Below are 25,615 nucleotides of genomic sequence, written 5' to 3'. Positions count from 1 at the left end.
CTTGGCACACAAAACAGTAATTTTGATTCATATTTCAAAAACAAAACAAAACAAAAATTCCACACCCTGGGAGGAAAAGTAAACTGGCCAATTCTTCCCCTTGATCATATAGTAATACTTTCATCTTTTCTCTCTGCCATTCAGTCAATAGAAAAGAGGCCCTAGAAGCCTTGTTTATGTGCTAAGTTTCCTTTTAGAATTAAATAATTCAAATAATCTTTATGGATTTTGTTTTTATGTTTGTTTGTTTGTTTGTTTTTTTAAGTATTCTCCCTCCTTCCTTCCCTCCAATCATCCCAACCCTCCCTCCCCCAAAAAAAGCCACTGTTCATGGTCAACCTGAATGGAAGTCTGTAATATTTCAATCCACTTTGCATGCAATTCCCCTGAAAGGAATCAGAAACAAAGAACACGTTTGCACATTTGGTTTTACTCAGATGTACCATGTAAAACTTCGAAACATTGTGCATAGGAGGCAGGCCTGGATGGGCGACTCTCTCCTATTGATTTCTCTTCTCTTCCTCTGAAGTGCCTAGAGGAGGAAATCAGACAAGATTCCCAGGTTTCCTGTCTTTGCCTTTGATAGGTACTATTGTGCTCTCTGAATTGTTCTGCTGTAACTGAAGTCTGTTTCCCCTCTGGGTGTTGCTGTGCTGGTGATGGAAAAAAGAGGAGCCAGGGTAATGACCCATCACCTCACTGTAAGTTGGGGGTGGTCCTTCCATCCTTCCATTACTGCTACAGTTGGTTGCACTTATGCCCGAATTGCTGCTTGGTGGGCATGGGCCCCCATTGTACATAGAAATATCTATCAAATCACTGTCAAATATAGTTCGGTTGGGTGGGGCCCTGACAGATTCTCGATTGAGTTCCATCTGTTGTTCAGGATCCCGAAGCTGCAGGGTACAGGGTCCCTGGTATGGTGGAGGCTCCTCCCCATCAGAAAGGGAGATCGTGGGAGGAAGATCAATCTCATGCTGTACATAAGGGTAGGTGGGCTGGAAGCGGCTGAAACGGTCCCTCTGCATAAATGATGGGGCAGTAAATCTGTCCCTAGTCCGGGGAGCATACATAATCTGGAAAGGGAAGAAAAAAACATGAAGAAAAGCTTCTTAAAAGGAAAAGAAGACTACTTTAGGAGAAAGGGAGGAAACAAAGATTACTCTGTATTGTAGACAGATAACTGGATAGAAATATACAAAAAGATAGCATATAATACAGGTAATGTAATACATTGTTATAGAATATACATGTGTGTATATTTATGGTGTATGCATATATACATAAATGCATAATACACACACATATACATATACACACCTTTGTGTATGTGTGTGTATCTATTTCCATATCTATAGTTATATTTTTCCCCTCCAAATAGTTGGAACATGACATGGCCCTATTTGCTTTGATTTAATCTAGTGGGGAGCAGGATAGAAAGAAGAGGTTGGCAGGGAAGATGAAATCAACATAGTTCTCCCCAAAAAAACTTTTTATATATTTACATACACACACACTATATATATGCACATACACGTACACACACACGTACTCTCACACATACATGCTACATACAATAAGGGAATGGAATATTCCAAATAATTAGCTCTTTAGGTTAACCAAGTATTTCCAAATATAACATACCCAAATATAACAATTCCATATATACACAGATTACTTTAAATGTTCACATATCTGTTATTTCATGCTGTTGTTTTGTCCTTTGTTTTAGAAGAGACCCACAACAGGGGAAGTGATGCCATGACAAGCAAGTGAATTGGATTTAAGTGAGGTAGAACTATACAATGTTTCTAGTCTCCTTTTCTCCACTGGAGCCATCTGGTTCTAGTGACCAGATATAGATCAGTAGAATTGAAAATAGCCCAGATGAAGTGGGAGACCTTGGTCTTTTTAAGATAAAGTTTTTAACAGGTCTCAGTCTGACTGAATCAATGCCCAATCAGTAATTACGATTAGGTAAAAAATAAGTCAGAGAATGGTCTTTCTATTTCATATTAAATAATAATCAATCAATGAACAAGTACTTATGAAGCAAGCAAGTAGGTGGTACAGTGAATAGAGTGCTGGGCCTGGAAGATTGCTCTTCCTGAGTTTAAATCTGACCTCAGACATTTACTAGCTCTGTGATCCTTGGCAAGTCACAAACCTTTTTGCCTTAGTTTTCTCATCTGCAATATGAGCTGGAGAAGGAAACAGCAAAGCACTTTAGCATTTTTGCCAAGACAACTTCAAATAGTTGTTGTTCAAGACAAAAGCAATAATCTTTTCCTCTGTTAGACACTGTAAATTCAATTACCTTAGACTTAGTTCTGTTGCTAACTAGCACTATTAGCTAACTAACATTTGCTCCTCTGAACCAAGAAGCAATGTGACAAAATGCATAGATAAGAGTAGAAGATTTGAAGTCAGGAATACTTTTATATTTTATATGACTGTGACAATGGGAAAGACACTTAATCTCTTTAAAACCTATTTTCCTCATCTGTAAAATGAGCAGATTTTTTTGATGGTCTCTTCCACTTCTAAATCAATGATTCTATAAACAGATGACTCTAAAGTTCCTTCTAATGCTAAAATTGCTGGGTGAATGATTCTGTAATTTCTCAACATATTCCATATTTATAGTTTGAGAAGACCTTGAAGGTGCTTTATTTCAGAGGTGTCAAACATACAAACCATCCTGAGTGTATCAGAACCAAGGAAAATGTGAGTTGGACAGGGGAAATAAATTACAATATAATAGTGATGACATTACATCAATATGCAGCTCACAAAGATCTTTAAGTACTGATTACTGACATCCATTTCTATTTGAGTTTGACACCCCTGATTTCTAAATAAATAGCTAGTCAATCACCAAACACTTCTCTCTTTCAGATCCTTGCCTTCACAATTCCACACCTTTCCTTAGTGAATATCTTTTGTTTCTTCTGATCTCTATGTTCTAAATTCTCAATGGTGCACCCATTTCTTTATCATATTTGCAGTCATTTGATTTGATTTATGTATGTTATGTCTTAGTCTATACTTGTATGTTTGCCTCCATAGGTTTTGCTGTATTTAAAGTCATTTGTCATATATTTAAATTCTTTTGTCCCCCTCTTATTCCCTTAGGAGTCTCTTGGTAGACACTTGCTATATAATATAGTCCATTACTCCTAAATGATAGATTGAGGATCTTTAAAAGCAATTTAAATACCATACCTCTGAAGCAGCCTGCCGTGGTCCTGAGCTGTCTGAAGGCCACAAGCACCCTTCCTAGCAATGGTGAAGACAGAAAAAAGCACACAGAGAGAAAAATGTCATTAATTTCTTATTAACCACCACAATAGCAAATATTATTTATTCAAATATGTGAGTATAAGAAAAAATAACATCTGTTAGAATAGAGAAGGACTTTTTCCTTTTCATGACTCAATTTGAACAGCCAAAGTCCATTGTGACAAAGAATATTGAAAAGTTTAGACTCCATTTATAATATATTTGAAGTTAAGTTTTAAGTAAAAAATATTTTAATTTATAAACACATACCCCCCCCCCTTTTTTTTTTTGCCTACCAGTTTCTGGGAAATTCACGTATTTAAGCTAGTATTACTTAGTTTAGGATTAAGAGTATGAGAGAGGGAAAGAGTCTTATTTAGTAGAAGCAGTCTTTTGTTGCCAAAGTGATTTACTTTATGTTCTTATTTTATATAGAAATAGGATGGCAAATACAGAATTAGGTATTTCTGAATCCAAAAAAAGCCACCAATTTTTGCTTAAGCAAGCAATGATTTTCAAATTCATCAAAACTGATTCTCAAAATCTCAGTATCTTACAAATATTGTCTAATAAGTCATCCTTTGATTCTATTTATCATTTAGTCAGAAGTATTCTAATATCTGATGGCTAAAAGTGATATTTCAAAGCATATTATCAAATGAGAAAGTGATGTAAGTGACCTAAATTGACATCTAATATGTTTAGGATAAATGGGTAATCTGTTTTTGTTTTTGTTTTTATTTATTAGACCTCAGAGTTGGAAGGGACCTTAGCAGGTATCTAGTTTAGTTCTTACTGAAAGCATATGTTCCTGAAAAAACATCATTCAGCATTTCTTTGAACAATTTAAATGATAGGAAACTTACTGTCTTATAAAGTAGTCCATAATGGGTTTGGATAGTTTTATTACTAGGAAGGTCTTCCTTATATGGAAGGTGAAATTATCCTCATTATTATCTTCCAGTAAACACTGATTTTAGTTCTGTTCCCTGAAGCTAAGCAAAATAAACTTAAAACTTCTTCCATAAGGAAGCCTTTCCAGCATTTTAAAGCAACTCTCACACCTCTCCCTCTACATCTAATATAAATCAGGATCCCTGGTTTTTGATAATGGACAATTCAATTTAGTCTTTCTCAGTTAGTTTCCTGATCTACAAATTGGAATCATACCACTAACGTTCTCCTCTATCTAACAAAGTTGTCTGAAGTCAAACCACTATTTTGTTTTGGTTCCAACTGGATGTGAGATTTTATAGAGAATTTTGCTATAAAAGCCTCTTCCAGAAAAGAAAGATGATTTGTAACTTACACCTTTAGAGAGTTCCATGGGAATTGAGATAAGTGACTTACCCATGGTTATTTAACTAATATACGACAGAATCAGGACCTGAATTTTAGTCTTTCGGACAACAGGATAAACCTTCAACCTACTACCCCATATTGTCACTTCCAGCTAGGAGGTGCAGTGGATAGCCAGGCCTAGTGCTTCACATGCTTATTTACTGGGTGATCCTAGACAAGTCACTTAATCTCTGCTGCCTCCATTTTCTCAAGTGAAAAATAAGGATTAAAAAAAACCCAATATCTAAGATTATTGTGAGGATCAAATGAGATACTTGTAAAGTGCTTAGCACAGTACCTAAAATATAGTGTGGTCACTATATAAATGCTTGTGGTTTCCTTTCTTTCTCTCTCCTTCTTCTCTCTTTTCTTCCCTTCCCTTCTTTTACCTCTTCTCCATAATTTTACAATATTTGTATTATTGGTTTTATTATTTTTATTTACATAGTTGTAGTCACTGTAGATATTATTTTACTCTTCGCTTTGTATCAGTTCATATCACCATATTCATAATTTCATATATACACACACACATATATATATATACATATATATATATAAATATACACATATATATACACACACATAATTTCTTAGCACAGGTGGCAAAACTTTTAGTGAAGCCCTAAATAGAAGACTAAAATGTTACTGAGAAATATTTAACAAAATAAAAATACAATAAAATATAGATATTGTTAATTTGTTATTTTCTAATTAAGTCAACATGTGCCCTGCAAAGATCTGTTTCTATTTAAGTTTGATGCTACTGTCTTACATTACCTTCACATTCTATGATTTATTTAAGTCATTCCCCAATCAAAGGGCATTTGTCAAGCAGCCATTTCAAACATACCACATTACATAAGTGACAAATGAAAGTACAGAACACAAACAGGGACAGTTGATAAGAGTAAAGATTTAGAACAAAAATGTATCTTACAGATTATCTTGTTCCAATACCCTTATTCTATAGATGAAGAATATGAGGCCCATAAAGGTTAAAAAATTATCTAAAGTCATATAGTTAGGGAAATATTAGAGTGGAAATTTAAAAGCAAGTCACCCAGAATATAAGCCATTCATTCTCCAATTGATAAATGGTCAAAGGATATGAACAATTTTTAGACAAAGAAATTAAAACCATTTCTAGTCATATGAAAAATGCTCTAAATTGGCAGAGAAATGCCAATTAAAACAACTCTGAGATACCACTACATACCTCTCAGACTAAGATGACAGGAAAAGATAATGCTAAATATTGGAGAGGATGTTGGAAAACTGGAACACTAATACATTGTTGATGGAATTGTGAACTGATCCAACCATTCTGGAGAGCAATCTGGAACTGTGCCCAAAGGGTTATCAAACTGGGCATACCCTTTGATTCAGCAGTGTCTCTGCTGAGTCTGTATCCCAAAAAGATCATAAAAAGGGAAAAGGACCCACATGTACAAAAATGTTTGCAGCCACCCTTTTTGTGAAGGCAAGGAACTGGAAACTGAATGGATACCCATAAGTTAGAGAATGGCTGAATAAGTTATGGTATATGAATGTTATGGAATATTATTGTTCTGTAAGAAAACGACCACCAGGATGATTTCAGAGAGGCCTGGAGAGACTTACATGAACTGATGCTAAGTGAAATGAGCAGAACTAGGAGATCATTATGCATTTCAACAACAATACTACATGATGATGAAATCTGATGCACATGACTCTCTTCAGTAATGAGGTGATTTTCAATAACAACTTTGGATGGAGAGAACCATCTGCAACCAGAGAGAGGACTATGGATACTGAATGTGATCATAACATAATTTTTTCACTTTTTTTGTTGTTGTTTGTTTGCTTTTCTTATTTTTTTCCTTTTTGATCTGGTTTTTCTTGTGCAGCATGATAAATGTGGAAATGTTTGGAAAAACTGCACATGTTTAACCTATATTGGATTACTTGCTCTCTAAGGGAGAGAGGTGGGAGAAATTGAGGGAGAAAAATTTGGAATACAGGGTTTTGCAAGGGTAAAAGTTGAAAAATATCTTTTCATGCATCTGAAAATAAAAAGCTATTACTAATTAAATAAATAAGAGCAGGTCACCCAACTCCCAATCCAATGTTCTTTCTAAAGTTCTGTGCTGACTCCCTAACTTGAGTATATATGATTTAATGATATTTTGTTTCTCCCCTTGAATATTATTTCTAAAGAAAGCAGTTAAGTGGTGCAGTGTACAGAGCAACAGCCCTGAAGTCAAGAAGGACCTGAGTTCAAATATGATCTCAGATACTTAACACTTCCTGGTTGTGTGACCCTGGGCAAGTCACTTAACCCCAATTGCCTCAGGGAAAGAAAAAAAAGAAGTTAGTACTATCACAATGGCATTGTTACTTTTGAAAATAATAAAGATGACAATAACATGTAACATAATATAGAATTCAGACTCAATCTAATGTAGTAAAGTTGAGGGATTTTCCTCTAACAACTCAGAATTTAAAAAAAAAAAAAATTAAGAAAGGCTATATGCTTTAAAAATGGAAGTAAGACCCCAGAAGGTAAATGACAAGAAACAAAGAGTCCTTGGTAGTTAACTATGTGCTATTATCACTCCTTATAATCTAAAAGGCTTGAGAAGTCTTACTCTCCTTTCAACTGTTTAGCCCTTTATCTTGCAGAATTACTTGGAAATCTAGATCTCTTCTGTTCTGTCATCCAACAGGCGAGGTCAGTTCAATTCCAAGCATTTACATATATCTACCAAATGCAAAGCACTGTGCTAGTTGCTAGAGAGAGATTAAAAAGTAATAATAAAATAGTTCCTGCTCTTAAGAAGTTTACATGGGGAAGTGAAGACTTATGGGAGGAGGTTTGAGGAAGGGACATGACAACTGTCTTTTTATTTTAAGAGCTGTTGTTTTAAAGGGGTAAACTTGAACCACTTGGTCCTAGAAGACAAAATCAGGATGAAAGTAGCAGAGGAGACAGATTCAGATTTGATGTTAGACTTCAAAAAAAAAAAACCAAACCAAACCAAAACAAACAATTAGAGTTATCTAAAAGTGCCCTGGAAGATGGTGAATTCCTTTACATTTTTCTGGGTATACTATAAAAAAGATTCTTGTGTTCAGATATGGGTTGGCTTACTGGCCTCTGAGAGCCTTTTAAACAGATTTTGGGATTGTATTTCAAGTGAGTCACTTTCCCTTTCCTGCTGGAACATTCCATAGTGAAGTGCCACCCCAATCCCCTGCAGGGAATATTGAAAAATAAGAGCTCCCATGGGGAGTAAGTCTTTTCACTGTCTTTTGTATCAATTGTTGTAATATTTGGCAGGTCTCTTGTTACAGCTTTTTAAAAATGTACCTATGATTTCCAGACACTGAAATAAAAACTGGCAGACCTTGAAGTTCCTTTCAACTCTCAAATTTGTGATTTTTGTGAAAGTTAGAGGTGAAAAACTCAGTCAAATTTGAGAAAGTATGTTATATTTATTGTCTGAGAGATTATAGGCAATAAACTCACAGGATATGATGGCATGAATGGATTGTGACCTATAAAATGTAGGAAATACTGATGGAGATCCAATGAAGAATACATTCTATTCTTATTTATGAATGGGCTTAATGTATAGTCTAGGTAAGTCAATTAATGTCCATTAGTCTAGAAATACTTGCTTTACCAAGGATCAAAAATTGAAGTTTAATTTATCAATGTAACATTTAGAAAATGCATACAAAACACACAGACATACTATACACAATACTGCCTATAGGCTTTAAAAGATGGCAGTCAATAACAATTTATTAAATAGCTATGTGCCACAAACTGTACAAGTGTTAGGAGAGATAAAGAAAGGTAAAAGACAATCCTTGCTCTCAAGAAACTCACATTCAAAAAGGGGAGCAGCTACGTACAATATGTAAAAGGGGAAACAGCTATGTACAATCTATCTATCTATATAGATATCTATATCTATATCTATAAATCTATATTTATTTCTAGATATAAATATCTAGAATTAAGAGAGATCAGGAAATGTAATGTTGCCAGAAATTTAAAATTTTGATTTTATGCCTGATCCTGAACCATTCTTCATCACCACCATAAAATCATGGAAGAACAAAGAGATGTTGTCACCTAGATAGCCGACTCTGAAATGAACTCATGACATCTGAACTTTATTTCCCGAGGCACAGGTTTTACAGACTCCTTCAACTACTCATTGCAGCAGTTCATAGTTATCAGGTCATTTTTCTTAAATCCTAAATTCCTCATGTATCGGTTTTAGATCCTGTGCTACGCAGCTAATTCCTAACAGAGGCAGGAATACAATCTCACTTCTAAAATGTTCTTTTTATGGCACTGTGGTGAAAGGGAAAACACTGAATTTGGAATCAGAGGACCTGGGTTTAGATCCAAGTCACACACCTTTCTGGGTCTTAACTTCCTCATCTATAAAAGGATAGAGCCGGACTTGACCTCTAATATCTGGGATACTTCCAGCTTTAATCTATGATCATATGATCAAATTTTACAGAGCAGGATTATCTAATCAACGTTCTCATTTTACAGATGAAGATAAAGTAAAGATGAAAATGAAAATGAGAAAGTCATGAAGCTAATTCTTGGAGGTCATGACCAGAAGTCATGTTTCCTGATTTTTAACGCAGACTTGGTCAGCAAATCCAAACAGTTTGTACTTGACCCAGCAAATGGTCATCAAAATTCAATTCAAAGACCTCCAGTGTTGGAGAGCTCACTCTTGCTTCCATATAGGTCTAATTGTTAGGAATTCTTTCTTAACACGGATTCAAAGTATGCTTCTATAATTCCCTCCCACATCTTCTAATCCTATATTCTAGGGCCAAGGCACTTTTCTGTGAGTTCCTTTATATCCTGAAAAAGTTTCATTTCCTCAGGACTCATCTCTTCTCTCATATAAACATCCTCATTTTCTTCAACTAATCCATGTATCATATGGAAATGATTCTAATCCAATCACTATCCCTGTTGGCCTTCCTCCAATTTTTCAATGTCCCAAAAATGAATTATCCAGAACAGAAAATCCTATTCCATGTTTTATATGAACATGAATTTCTAGTTTTGATTTTCTGTTTCTCTGAGCAAAGATAACTTTTTTTTTATCTATTTTTGCTAATTCAGTCATGAAAGCTTGTTAGGACTTTCCCCAGTTCTTCAAATGAGATTTATAATCCTTTATTTCTTAACAATCCTACAAAAAAAGCTTCTACACAAAGGAGACTCTCAGTTTTCTCACTCTATACTCAGTGAATGTGGTAGGAGTAGTAGTAGACTACCCCTTCATGTCTTTAAAATCTTCTCTAGAATCTTTCATCAGAGTACACTTTTCCAGGCCAATTCACTATTGAAGTCTCTTTATAGAATTGTCATAGGAACACCTCACTCCTCTCCCTCCCCACCCCACTGTGAGATGCAGTAGAGATTTAGCAGGATATGCATTCTCTCCAATAGCTTATACATGTCCCAGTTTCTTAATATGCCCAATATTATTAATAATTTTTGAAGGAAGAATAGGAACTAATTAGATGTTGGCATTAATTCAAAAAGCAATGCTTCTGGATTTATCATAGAATAGATTTTTATCTCAACAATAGAAAACTAATGTTTCTGGCATTTTTATGTGTTGTGATTAGATGAAAACTGAGAAATAAAAATAATACAGAACTAAAAAGGAGTTCACAGATTTGGTATGGGGAATAGTAACAAATGATGGCAAACTGTTCTGCAAATACACAGATCTACATGCATCTTCTCAATATAAATTAAATTCTTTCCCTGTAGGAATATCCAAAGCAATTTCATGCTTAATAGATCTATTATGTAAGATGCCCGTTTTAAGCCTTTCTAAATTACAAAATAGTTCAGAAAAACCAGGAGGACTAGTTTTTACAAATTAATGATAAAGCACTAATTATATGTCAGGTTATTGTGCTCATACACTGGAGATACAAATTCAAAGAAGTGAGACAATCTCTTGCCTTCAAGAAGCTCATAGTCTAAAAAGACAGCACATATAGAAGTACTATAAAGTAGAAGAAAAATAGTATATGGGAGACAGTGTAGGTGGACTGATTCGGAAATAGTAGGGAAATGTCATTGGTCTTGGGCAGGATAAGGAAAAACCCGTCCATTATTTTTAATATATTAAACACCTGTTAGCTTATTACATAAAAAGTATATTAGACAAAAACAAAACAGTCCTTTCTATCAAGGAATTGATATGTATATCAAATAAGTAATGGAAGATACTTATAAAACAATTTCCGAGAAACAGAGATTGCTAAAACTTTGAAGAAAGGAGTAGCTTAGAAAAGGCATCAAGTATAAGCTGAACCTCAAAAAGATTTAGGTGATGCTTCATGTAATGATTCAGTCTCTGATTTTCTACATAGTAAGCTTATGATATTCATTTATTCATTCATTAATCTTTATTATTCTGATATCATATAGTAGATATCATGTCTAACATCTTTATAACAACTTATAGATTACAAAGTGATTTATATGTTATCAAATGTGATCTTCAAGACAATCTTATGCAATACATACATAAGTATTCTTATGCTTATTTTTGCAGATGAAAAAACAGGGTCATATGAAAACCAAGTGACTTATTCAAGGTCATATTACTAGTAAATAGAAGAATTAGATTTCAGACCTTTTAAAACAAAAAGAGATCCCATTCACAAAAATATCATTATGCATAAAAGTAATCTGCCAGACTTCTATAAAACAGTGTTTTCTGAAACCCTATACTTTCATTTCTAAAATGAAGAGGATGAATTGATAAATGGTCAAAGGATATGAACAGACAATTCTCAGATGAAGAAATTGAAACTATTTCTAGTCATATGAAAAGATGCTCCAAGTCATTATTAATCAGAGAAATGCAAATTAAGACAACTCTAAGATACCACTACACACCTGTCAGATTGGCTAAGATGACAGGAAAAATAATGATGATTGTTGGAGGATGTGGAAAACTGGGACATTGATTCATTGTTGGTGGAGTTGTGAACGAATCCAACCATTTTGAGAGTAGTTTGGAACTATGCTCAAAAAGTTATCAAACTGTGCATACCTCTTTGATCCAGCAGTGTTACTACTGGGCTTATATCCCAAAGAGATTATAAAGAAGGAAAGGACCTGTATGTGCACGAATGTTTGTGGCAGCCCTTTTGTAGTGGCTAGAAACTGGAAACTGAATGGATGTCCATCAGTTGGAGAATGGCTGAATAAATTGTGGTATATGAAAATTATGGAATATTACTGTTCTGTAAGAAATGACCAACAGGATGATTTCAGAAAGGCCTGAGAGACTTACACAACTGATGCTAAGTGAAATGAGCAGGACCAGGAGATCATTATATACTTCAACAACAATACTAGATGATGACCAGTCCTGATGGATCAGGCCATCCTCACCAATGAGATCAACCAAATCATTTCTAATGGAGCAGTAATGAACTGAACTAGCTATACCCAGAAAAAGAACTCTGGGAGATAACTAAAAACCATTACATTGAATTCCCAATCCCTATATTTATGCACACCTGCATCTTTGATTTCCTTCACAAGCTAATTGTACAATAATTCAGAGTCTGATTCTTTTTGTACAGCAAAATAATGTTTTGGTCATGTATACTTATTGTGTATCTAAGTTATATTTTAATATATTTAACATCTACTGGTCATCCTGCCATGTAGGGAGGGGGGGGGTAAGAGGTGAAAAATTGGAACAAGAGGTTTGGCAATTGTTAATGCTGTAAAGTTACCCATGTATATATCCTGTAAATTAAAGGCTATTAAAAAAAAAAAACAAAAAAAACAATTTCCGAGAAACAGAGATTGCTAAAACTTTGAAGAAAGGAGTAGCTTAGAAAAGGCATCAAGTATAAGCTGAACCTCAAAAAGATTTAGGTGATGCTTCATGTAATGATTCAGTCTCTGATTTTCTACATAGTAAGCTTATGATATTCATTTATTCATTCATTAATCTTTATTATTCTGATATCATATAGTAGATATCATGTCTAACATCTTTATAACAACTTATAGATTACAAAGTGATTTATATGTTATCAAATGTGATCTTCAAGACAATCTTATGCAATACATACGTAAGTATTCTTATGCTTATTTTTGCAGATGAAAAAACAGGGTCATATGAAAACCAAGTGACTTATTCAAGGTCATATTACTAGTAAATAGAAGAATTAGATTTCAGACCTTTTAAAACAAAAAGAGATCCCATTCACAAAAATATCATTATGCATAAAAGTAATCTGCCAGACTTCTATAAAACAGTGTTTTCTGAAACCCTATACTTTCATTTCTAAAATGAAGAGGATGAATTGATAAATGGTCAAAGGATATGAACAGACAATTCTCAGATGAATAAATTGAAACTATTTCTAGTCATATGAAAAGATGCTTCAAGTCATTATTAATCAGAGAAATGCAATTAAGACAACCCTGAGATACCACTACACACCTGTCAGATTGGCTAGAATGACAGGGAAAGATAATGTGGAATGTTGGAAGGGATGTGGGAAAACAGGGACACTGATATATTGTTGGTGGAACTGTGAATACATCCAACCATTCTGGAGAGCAATTTGGAACTATGCTCAAAAATATATCAAACTGTGCACCCCTTTGATCCAGCAATGTTACTACTGGGCTTATATCCCAAAGAGATCTTAAAGAAGGGAAAGGGACCTGTATGTGCACGAATGTTTGTCGCAGCCCTCTTTGTAGTGGCCAGAAACTGGAAACTGAGTGAATGTCCATCAATTGGAGAACGGCTGAATGAATTGTGGTGTATGAATATTATGGAATATTACTGTTCTGTAAGAAATGACCAACAGGATGATTTCAGAAAGGCCTGGAGAGACTTACACGAACTGATGCTGAGTGAAACGAGCAGGGCCAAGAGATCATTATATACTTCAGCAACAATACTACATGATAACCAATTCTGATGGACCTGGCCATCCTCAGCAATGAGATGAACCAAATCAGTTCCAATGGAGCTGAACCAACCACGCCCAGCAAAAGAATTCTGGGAGATGACTAAAAACCATTACATTGAATTTCCAATCCCTATATTTTTGCCCACCTGCATTTTTGATTTCCTTCACAGGCTAATTGTACAATATTTCAGAGTCTGATTCTTTTTGTACAACAAAGTAACGGCTTGGTCATGTATACTTACTGTGTATCTAATTTATATTTTAATACATTTAACATCTACTGGTCATCCTGCCATCTGGGGGAGGGGGTAGGGGAAGGAGGGGAAAAATTGGAACAAGAGGTTTGGCAATTGTCAATGCTGTAAAGTTACCCATACATATAACCTGTAAATAAAAGGCTATTAAAAAAAATAAAATGAAGAGGATGGACTCAAGAACATTTTTTATCTCTAAATCTGGGATCCTACATTTGGTATTTCTAACTTATTTTCCTACTGAACTATCAATATTTAAAAGGTATCACCGTATTTCACATAGAAAATATTCTCCCTTTCATTAAAAGCATAAAATGCCTTATCTCCATTAAACTCATGTTATTTTTTCATTATAGTTTTGTTAACACAAGATTAAAATTGCTTTTTCATCTTGCCACCTAAGTCAAACATAAGCTATATAGTTAGTTCATAGTCTGATAGAGGTCATGGTAGGTTCATTCATTAAGCAACAACTATTTATTAAGCACCTGCTGTGAGTAAAGTAGAATTCTAAATGATGTGACAGGAAGATAAAAATTAGGATAGTCTTCTCCTCAATAGAATTTATAATCTACTTGTTCCTTTGTATACATAATTTTTATAATTATTTCATTAGTCCAACAACACTGTATTAATGAAATACATATAATTGGATCCAACAACACTTCATTATTAAGGTGTTCTTCATTTGGAACCAAGCAATTCTCAAGCATCATGGACAGAGATAACAGATTGTCATTGGTGACAATTCTAATACTATGGGGAAATTGATGCTAGAGTGGAACCCTAGATTATAGGCTGTTATTATGTCCAATGGAAATTTTCCAGAGTACACATGACGGTTTTAAATTTTCAACAGAGTTCCATAAAGCTTCTGTATTGCATTTTCTAAAGGAACGCACAGTCTGAATGAAATAATCTGAATGGCACAGCTTTGTTTTCCATGTTTCCTTGGTGCTTTGACACTTGCCTTTATAAACATGTGATAGTTTAAAAAAATATTAAAGTCTCATTTTATGAAGAAGGAAGCTAAGGCCAATGAGGTAAAGCAACTTGCTCAATGATAAGAAAAATGCTTTATATTTTTTCTCTGTTTCTTCAGGAGGTTTGTTTGTTTGTTTTTTAAACAAGCTGTCTTTAAATTGGAACCTGGATTCTGAAATGAATCCTTACAATAAGATTAAACAACTACTACAACAATCCTTTGGGTAAATGCTTCTTATTTCGGCAAATAGAAAGCCTAGAAGGCTTAGAAGCAATTTAGTATAGAATGGTTTCAGGATTCAGATTGAGAAGATGGGGTTAGATGATCTGCCCCCAAATTTCTTATTTCCCCATACATTTTGACCCAGTTGTAGGACTAATGTGAATCATTTAGTCCCTGAGTTTTAGTTTCCTATTCCACAAAGTCACCTGTTCAGGTGTGAGAATTTCAAAACACAGGCAGCATTGCTTTTTAGAGCAATTCATCTATACCAAAGTTAAGTCCTCTTTATTTTCCTCTTTATCTCTCACAACTTCTCTTTTCTATACATTTTTTATTTATGTATTATTATTTTAGTTTAGTATTGCCCTTTCTACTCTAGATGGCAGTAACAGATTGAGTTTAGAGGCTGGATCTTTGAACAGCATTTGCTATCATCCCTCACTTCTCTCATCTTTACCTTAATTTTACTTCTCTTCTTCAACATAGCATCAGACTATTCTTATATATCAATATTTACCTTCATGTAGATGACATGTCCCTTAAAAAAAAATAGAACATGCCAGAAAATCTGATGTAATGAAGAGAAAAGCAAAGCAATTTCTTATATTTTCAGTGAAATACATAATAACCTTACTGCCTGGAGACACAGAAATTAAGTAGGAAAAATGCAACTTTTAGTTTAAAAGATTTAAACTTAAAATGAGATTTTGCAGGTTTACATATATATGTAGATATATAATCCACATATGTATGCATATATGTAAAGAAGAAAGAAAGGGGGAAGAGGAAGAGAGAAGAGGAGGAAGAAAGGGACCTTGAAAATCATTTCAGCCTGATCTGATCACAACATTATGAGAATAAACCAAATCAGGTTTAAAAAATAATTGTTATTTAACAAAATAAATAAAAATGAAATAAAAAAGAGATAATATTAATATATGGATTTTTCTATGTGGACAGGGATCTGGATTCTTATGGCCCCTTCTTCTATTTGAGTTTAACATCACTGATTAGACCACCCATTAAGTGTGGAATCCCTCTCCAATAGCCTCAATAAGAAATCCTTTTAGTGTCTAATAGTTCATTCCATTATGGATTCTTCTCAGCCCCAGAGGGCAAAAATAGGACAAAGGGTAGAACTTCCTGGGAGTCTGTCAGCCTAATGAAGGATTTATATCAAGCTTTTTTTTTTTTTAAATCAACTTTTCAGCTTCATATCAAGCTGGAAAATGCCTCCCTACAACTTCCATCCTTTGTCCTAAATATTGCTGTTCAGTTGTTTTCAGTTGTGTCCAACTTCTTGTGTTCCCATTTGTGGTTTTCTTAGCAAAAACATTAAAATAGTTTGCCACTTCCTTCTCCAGCTCATTTTACAAATAAGTAAACTGAGACAAACATATTTAAATCACTTGTTCATGGTTATGTAGCTAGTAAATAGCTGAGGTCATATTTGAATTTATGAAGATGAATCTTCCTGATTCTAGGTTGGCACTTATCCACTATGTCATCTAACTGCTCTTAGTCAAGTAGACTTAATTTAATCTAATCTCTCTTTTCAGGATTCATCTTCTACTTCATGGCCAAACTTGCCTGTTATTTCCAATTATATTTTTATTTCCTACTTTATCATTCCTGTTCCCTATGATGAATATGATATCTTTTTTGATGTCATTTCTAGATGTTATAAGTCTTCATCGAACTAATTAACTTTGGCTTCTTTGGCATCAGTAGTTGGAGCACAGACATATTATTGTGATGTTGAATGATTTGCCTTGGATTTGAATAGATATCATTTGGTCACTTTTGAGATTAGTTCTAGTTCTGCTTTTCTCACTCTTTTTCAAAGAGGCAAAGGAATGAAAGTCCAAATTGCCCACATTCATTAGATTATGAAGAAAGTAAGAAGGTTCCAGAAAATACATCTCCTTTTGCTTCAATGACTACACTAAGCCTTTGACTGTGTGGATTACAACAAATTGTGGCAAGTCCTCAGAGAGGGGCAGATCATTTTACTGCTCCTGAGAAGCCTATATGTGGGCCAAGATGCAATAGTTAGGAACAAAAATGGAACAGCTTATTGATGTACTATTGGAAATGGAACAAAACAAGGCTGTGGACTGTCACTTTATTTATTTAACTTATATGCAGAGTATATCATGCAAAATACCAGGCTGGATGAACAAAAAGCTGGAATTAAAAGTAACCTAGAGAAATATTAACAATATGAGATATGCAGACAATAGCATTGTAATGACAGAAAGTAAAAAGGAATTAAAGAGTCTTGATAAAGGTAAAAGAGAAGAGTGTAAAGCTGGCTTGTAGCTTAACAACCCCAAAAAACAAGATCTTGGCAACTGGACCCATTACTTCTTGGTAAATAAAGGGAGAAGAAATGGGGGCAATGTCAGATTTTACATTCTTGGGCTTAAAGATGACTCCAGATAGTGACTGTAGTAAATTTAAAATTAACTAGGAAAATTTTAAAATGCTTGCTCCTTGGAAATTGGACATATCATAAAAAGCAGAGGCAACACTTTGATGACAAAGATCCATAGCAGTGGTTCTCAAACTTTTGTTTTCAATATCTTTATCCTATTAAAAATTATTGAGGATCTCTCCAAAGAGTTTTTGTTTATCTGGATTATATTTATAGACACTTACCATATTGGAAATAAAAACTATTTTTGAATTTGTAGACCCTCTAAAAGGGTTTCAGAGATCCCCAGGATTCTCTAGACCATACTTTCAGAACCACTGGTCCATAGAGTCAAAGCTGAGATTTTCCCATAGTAATGTGTGGCTGTGAGAACTGGACTAAAAGGAAAGCTGAATGTGCCTCAGAATCAATGTTTTTAAAATGGTCAAATCGGACAATATTTAAATAAATTAATCCACACTATTCATTAAAAGGTGAAATATTCAAGCTGAAACTTAAGTACTTTTGTCACATAATGAGAAGACCCTGCTGTTAGGAAAGATGGAGGTAAAAGGAAAAGGGGATATGATGAGACTGAGAGGCAAGTATCATAGAAACAATGAATATGAACTTAGACAGAGTTGGAGATAGAGGAGGATAGAAGGGCCTAATATTCTATATTATCCACAAAGTCACCCAGAGTCAGACACTACTGAAAGAGGAAACATAAACAGCAATTCTTTTCAGGAAACACAGACTTTCAACTCTTAAAAGATAGTGATTGAACATAAACAGCAACTCTTCAAGTAACAAACTTTCAATTCTTAAAAGACAGTGATCATATTAAATTTGATTATTATGTTCATAAGCTTACAGATCTAGAGCCATCTAGAGCCCTGAGAAGTTATGTGGTCTAAATTCCTTATTTTAATGAAAAAGAAACTGAAGTTGATATGTTAAGTGACTTGGTCAAAATTATACAAGTAGCAAAGTAGATCCAGGATTCTAACTCAGGTACTTTGACTAACTAGCATTTGGCCTAAGTCAGTTACAAAAAGCCACTTCCCCCCTTTTCCCTGATCTTTTCTTTATGCTATTATGTTCTCAGTTCCTTCAAACAATCCTTTTATTACTGAAAACTTATTTTTGAGTCAACTATAATGAACCCTGAGATGAATTCCAAAAATATTTTGAGAGAAGGCAGTGATAGTCCTAGGCTTCCCAATCTGTCTGCTTTAAAGGGAACACATTTTCAAAATGCAATTCTGATAAACATATTAATCAATTAGTCATTTTAACACTATATATTCAATGGTCCCTCACCAACCTACCATTCATATGAAACTTTGGACAGAATAAAAAGAAAAATTCCTTTCAGTTGAGCTATCAGAGCACTTAACCTCCCCCACCCACTATCTCTGTCATTCAAAGGGAGACACTGAGTTAAAATTATGCCTCTCCAAGTGCTTCAATTAGGCCCTAATCCTTTGTGGATATCCCATTTAGAAGATGGAGATTTGCTGGATGGCCCTGATTACATGCAAGCCTCTTGCCCAACTAGAGAGAGAGACAACTTGCATATGATTAAGTAAAAATCTGTGCTTAATGTTTGTAGTTAAGTAAATTAAGGGCAGCTGGCATGGATATATTTCTGCACATGGCTCCTGGGAATGCAACTTCAGTGGCTCATGAAATAATGAAGTAATCCAGCTGGATGAACAGAGATAACCAATAGTTTTGGAAATGATCTACTTAACCCATCCCAGGTCATGTGACTAAAGCTTCAAATCTAAAGCTAAAATATTTCTTGACAAGGGAATGGCATGCAGCCTGCCAGCATATTGTTTTCACTGAATTTTAGGTATAAGTTTTTCTTGATTGAATGAATGAATAGGGGAAAAGATATTATACACATACAATGTGTAGAGAACTGCATTAATTCTGGGGGTTGGACCCCAAACAAATAGTTTAGAATTCCAATAACATCATGGATCAAAATTATGGTATCAAGATTTAAAAAAGTAGCGGTACTTTGTATTTTATTGAGATTGTATTTATTGAGATGTACAATTGCACATCTATTATCTCATTTAGAAAATAAACTCTGAGAACAGAGATTTTTTTCCATTCTTTGAAATTGTACCCCAGCATCTGGCACTGTGCCTGGCAGATAATAGACACTTAATAATAAATGTTTATCGATTGATTAATTGACTAAGCCTCAGGATAAGACAGTGAGAGAAGTAGCAGAAGCATAATTATACCCAATTTGTAGATTAGGAGGAAAAAAAGGCACAAACTTTGTCTTCAAAGTCACATAACTAGTTGTTATATGTGACATATGTGACTAGATCCCAGATTTTGGTTTCTGTGTGTTTACACATTCTTTTCATTAAACCATGAGATGTTTCCATATCTTTACTAACAAAAATCCTTGAATTATGAATGGGCACTAGGAAAAAGAGGTTTAATAAATTAGTCCCTTATCCAAATGCATGAATTTGAAATACCTTATTTTTTCAGTAGATAGAAGGTAACCAATAGTACTTGTATTAATCTTTTTAAGTTTCCTGAAAGTAAAGATTCTTTGTCTTTGTATTTCTACTATTTAGTGGCATACCTAGCATAAAAAAGGTGCTTAATAAATGCTTGATTATTTCACCATCACTTTGATTGTATTTAACAAATTCATAGAACTGGAAAAGATATCTGAAATTTTCTATGCCAACCAAGTCCTAAAGTTTGAATGTCTTCTACAATATTTCTAACAAGTGGCCATCCAGTCTTAGAATTAAAATCCCCAATTAATGCAAAACTTACTACTTGCCAAGGCAGCCCTTTTTTATTGTTGGCCATATCTAGTTACACGAAATATTCATGTTGAAATAAAGCTTTCCTCCCTGTAATTTCCACAAAATGCTCTTTGTTTTGCCCTCTACTAATGAGCAGAATAGATGTGGTCTCCCTTCTACAAGACAGTTCATACATTTGAGGGTTCTGTTCATGTACCCATAAGCTATTTTCTTCTTCATGCTAAACATTTTCAATTCCTTTAACCAAATTCTTTTTCGAGGATAAGGTTCAAAGCCTCCTGCTCTCCTTGTCATTCTCTTCTCCACTATTCAATGAGTGAATAATGGATTGAGAAATTTAAGGTTTGTTATACAAGGAACAAAGCACCAAATACAATTGCTTTCTTTAGTTTATTACTTTGAAACAATATTGGTTTCATTTGTTATCTCTTTGCAAGATTGCTATGAAGAAATCATTAAAGTGATTAAAAACATATTTCATTAAAAATCAACTAACTAGCACATAAAATCAGTGATCTCTAGAGCTATGGAAAGGAACTTCTTCTAGTTCAAATCATTAATTTTACAGATGATAAAAACAAGATCCAGAAAAGTTAAATGTGATAAAGTCAAGATTTTCATTAGATCTCCTGTCTCTAAAGCCAATGTTCTTTCTACTGCTTCAAAGACCTCTACAAAATCTTCAAATAAAATGTTAAAGCTCAAGTAATAGGAACAAATAACCGTAACCATAATTTCAAATATTGTTTTAGGATCTACAAAGTACTTTACATACATGATAACATTTGATTCTTATAAAAGCTTTTGAAGTAGGTGGGGCAGATATTAACGTGCTCAGAGTATCTGAGAAGAAACTGAAGCCCAAAATCTTGGGATGTCTCAGATCACAAAACTAGTAAATGTAAGAGTCAACATTCTAAGTATTGTGCTTTTTAAACTCATTGCATATAAATAATAGATAATGCACTGGGCATGGAGTAAGGAAGACTTGAGTTCAAATTTGGTCTCAGACACTTACTAGCTCTGTGATCCTGAGCAAATCACTTAATCCTGTTTGCATTAGTTTCTTCATTTGTAAAAATAAGCTAAAGAAGGACATGGCAAACCACTCCAGTGTCTTTTCCAAGAAAACTCCAAATGAGAGCATGAAAAGTTGAATATGACTGAACAATAACAGAATATCTTATTATTATATTATTACTATTACTATAATTCTCAATCATCATTGTGTTTATCGATCATCATCATCAAATATTTCTCATAAAAAATAAAAACCTTTTTATTCTCTGTGATGAAAACATACAATTTGCACCCTAGCACTCTGTTTTGCTTCCTTTTTCATCAGTGGCAGTATAAGATTGTGCTATGTATTTGATCACTGGGGTAATTCCTTAAAATGAAAAAGTTGAGGGGGGTACATTTATATTACAAAACTCTAGCTCTAAGCTTTTATACACTTATCCTTCCATTGGAACATTTTCCTTTCCCAGACACCAAATCCAACTTAACTCTTCTTTCAATTTCACCCTTATACCACCTAGCTACCTGGTTGAGGGCCAGAGGCCCAAAGTGGGGTGGGATTATGGAATTATAGAATAGAAAGGAGGTTTCATCACACCATGTATCACACTCACTGTAGCCCTAGCTTAAAACTCTCCAATCAGGAATGCATATATCTTCCAGGATTATGACTTGAATATCCAATATTGGAGGTAGGGCAAGAATAACTCAAAATAATAAAGAGAAAGCTGGATAGTCTCAAAGTTTAGGAAATCTAATAAATTAACTACTGGAAAACAAACATAACAAAGAAAGAACCAATGCAGTAAGATTTACATCACTGACCCATCCGTTGCTATTCAGCATTAAACGTTTATTTTTCTTGTAATTTGATTTAGTCCTGGATTGTTATTTTTCACTTTCATCCAGAAATGTTTTTTCTCCCCACTAAATTCAGGGACAGTACAATACTTTCCTCACAGGGCTTTCCTGGAACTGTATCTCAGAGTACCAGACGGGCTTTATCAATGTACACACTAATGAAAGCTGACTGGCTCTAGCAGCTTGGCCCCCTGCTGAGTTTGGAAGCAGGGATGCTAGGTCCAATCGCAGTCTGTGCCTTCGCTACTACATGCCTTCTATGGCATTCTGGAAAGTGATTACCACTGCTAGAAATGGGCGTAGGGGGCAGAGACAGTGCACAGTCCTCTTGTAACCTCCATCTTAACCCTGGCAGAAAGGGAAAGGGGGCAGAAAAGGGAACAAAATGGGGACAAAAGCCCTTCGGAGAAGGAAGAGAGAGGAGTAAATGTGACAACCTCAGAAGTTAATCCATATCTCCCCTACCTTTAGAAATGTGTCTTTTCAAGTATAAATGTAGATATTGTTATTTTTTCCCTCACTCTAATGTTCCTTTTCTTGTTTTTCATGGTGGACTAATAAATAAATTTATTCTTGGAAGGCATTTTAGAGACAAGTGGTCTAGCTCCCTTGTTTTATAGATAAGGAAACCAAAGTTTAAAGGTTGATCGTGAATCATTCCCAAGTACTAAGTATCTGAAGGAGGACAGGAATACATGTCTTCCTAATGCTGAGTCCAGGGATGTAGTACAGACAGTATACTGGATTGGGAATCAAGAGGACCTGCCTTTAAATCCAGACTTCCCCTCTTACTACTGTGTGACTTGCTTTCCCCATCTACAAACTGACAAATGGCCTTTCTGAGCTTTAAACCTTGATCCATTACATCATGCTGTTTGATTTTCTCCCTCTCAGATAGTATAAGTCCTTTTTAACCACATGCTTCTTCTATTCTTCCTCTAATGCTTTCTAGAATTTATAATTCCCTAAATGTAAATTCTTGCTTTTGAGTGATACTCTTGAGTGTCACAACTCAAAGTGTCAAAGTGACTGAGAAGCAAGATATTCTATGGTATCTATCCAAATGAGTTGTAAACAGGCAGGGGGGTGTTATTTGGGGCTCATCTTTCAGCGTTTTTACCGGCAGCATCATTAGATCCATAAACAAGTTCCTGAAAGAATATGAACTAGAATGAGGCTTGTAGACTGTTAGTTGCCTCCATCAATACCATTCCACTTCCTCAGCTTGCTCAGCAGGGGGCATCGCATGCTCATGAGATTTCAATAGCAAGTTTTAAGACTTGTCCCCTTTCAGTACAGACCTGGGCTTAGTATAATGTGAAAACCAGAGCAAGGGAAACTTTAACACACAAAAGCATATGTATATTTATTTATCTTTATTCACTGAACACCTTTCCTCTAAGAAATGGAAGAAACTCTTTACAGACATTATTTCATTAGCTCTCCCAGCATAACGAAAGCAAATTACCATCAACCTCTGAATTCCCCAAATTAAAAAAAAACAACAACAATTTAATGAAATCTTAGCCACTAGCCTATCCAGTTTTGTTTAGTCACCCAAAATAGGGGAGTCCAAAGTCATCAGTCTACTTAAAGAAAAGTGGATGGGAGATGTTATAGTTTTGGGGGTGCTCAGGTATCTTCTGGGAGAGACTTTAGCTTAAAAAAGGCAAGATCTGGAGCAGCTAATTGGTGTAATGGATAGAGCACCAACCCTGAAGTCAGGAGGAGTTCAAATGTGACTCAGACACTTAACACTTCCTGGCTATGTGACCCTGGGCAAGTCACTTAACCCCAATTGCCAAAGCAAAAAAGAAAAAGAAAAAAAAGCAAGATCTCCCAGTACATCCAGAGCCATCATCCTGATCTATATATTGCAACTGGACCCATACAGCTCTGGAGGACAGAGTGAGGCTGATGAACCTGCTCAGCCCTCATTCACATGCTTATCATGGTATCATCTTCCTGAAGTTATTAGTCCCCTTTGAGAACGAAGGACAAACAACAAGAAATGTGCAAGAAATGATGTTGAAAGGCAAGAGACACAGTGGTAAAGGCATTGGTCCTAGAATCAGGAAGGCCTGAGTTCAAAATCTGACCTCAGATACTTCCTCAGCTATGTGCCTCTGGAAGTCACTTAATCTCTGCTAACTTCACTATTCTGTTCTATAAAATAGGAATAATAATAGTTACCTACCTGGGGGTTGTTGTGAAGATAAACTGAGATAATATTTATAAAATGCTCTGTAAACCTTAAAGAGCTATATGATTATTAACTATTAAGCTAGAGAAGATAAAGGATTTCCATTTTTGCCTCTTTGTTCAAACTTTCAGATACTGTACAATCCCTTGAACTTCTGAATGACTCATAGAGATGAACGGTCATAGATGACCATGACTCCCCTCTCTGCTCCATCCTCTTGTCCCTGGGATTCTAGGGAAGGGGTTCTAGAACATGCCCCACTAGAGATATGATGCCAGGCAAAATAATGCTGGTGGATAGGACTTCCAGAGACATTATTACAGTTTTTAGAGACCCTATAGGTTCAAAAGTAGAAGGAAAGAGGTAGCCAATACACAGAAGCAGTTTTGGGGAGCTTGACTTATAGACAGGCTGCCTTGACTACATTGTCCAAATATGTCCAAAACTGACCAAATATGTTTTCTAATGAATAGCTGGGATTTTAAAAAAAACTTTTATTTAATAATAACAGCTAGTATTTAAAAAGTCTATAAAGTACTTTATACAATTTATTTCATTTGAGCTACATAACTACCATTTGTGGTAGGGACTGCAGGTATAATTATTCCCATTTTACAAATAAACTGAGGCTGAGAGAGTTAAGGTGACTTGCCCCAAGTATTTTCTAATCCCAAATTTAGGCATCTTTTTTTTTTTTTTTACTGCATTATACTTCCACCAAGTACACATTAATCAGATAATGATTTATAATCATTATTATCAATGTCCCTAGTAATAGAATGTGAGCTCCTCTGGGGCAGGAATGGTTTCACTATACCTGCACAATTTAACATAGTACGTTACACATTTCAGACTGTTAAAATAGTTCTTTGTTGAATTGAGTTGACTATGTTCTCCACAATAATCCCATATTATAATCCCTAGTTTAGAGATGAGGAAACTAAGGTTCAGAGACCATAAATGACTTATTTAGAACCACAAAGCTAGTGAGTAGAAGAATTAAGTCTCCAACCCAGAATTTATTTTTCAAAATTCAATGCTCTTTCAATTAGACCAGTCTGCCCCTGGAAGTAAACAAAAATCCTCTTAAAAAAAAAAAAAGCACACAGCTCTGGGAGAAAGAAGCTTTGGAATCTTAATAGCTTAGCTAGAATGCTTTCTTAATAGCTGACTTAATGGGAATTTTAAATGGCAAGAGAAGCAAAGGGT

The 25,615-nt window shown here is 34.8% G+C and overlaps 1 protein-coding gene across 10 annotated transcripts in view; it reads right to left on the bottom strand.

Moving 5' to 3' along the window:
- Nucleotides 1-309: 309 nt before the first annotated feature.
- LDLRAD4 (low density lipoprotein receptor class A domain containing 4) overlaps nt 310-25,615 on the bottom strand; it is a 567,965-nt gene continuing 542,659 nt past the window's right edge. For all 10 annotated transcript variants that reach the window (XM_031946676.1, XM_023496263.2, XM_031946677.1 and 7 more), the window contains 2 exons: nt 3,226-3,279; nt 310-1,076 (listed from right to left, as the gene is read on the bottom strand). In XM_031946676.1, coding sequence (XP_031802536.1) covers nt 546-1,076; nt 3,226-3,279 — 585 coding nt within the window. In that variant the 3' untranslated portion in view covers nt 310-545. The remainder of the gene's footprint in view (nt 1,077-3,225; nt 3,280-25,615) is intronic.

This window comes from Sarcophilus harrisii, chromosome 1 (genome assembly GCF_902635505.1).
Source record: "Sarcophilus harrisii chromosome 1, mSarHar1.11, whole genome shotgun sequence".
In the NCBI taxonomy this organism is placed as follows: domain Eukaryota; kingdom Metazoa; phylum Chordata; class Mammalia; order Dasyuromorphia; family Dasyuridae; genus Sarcophilus; species Sarcophilus harrisii.
This window is presented reverse-complemented; position numbering and strand designations above follow the sequence as displayed.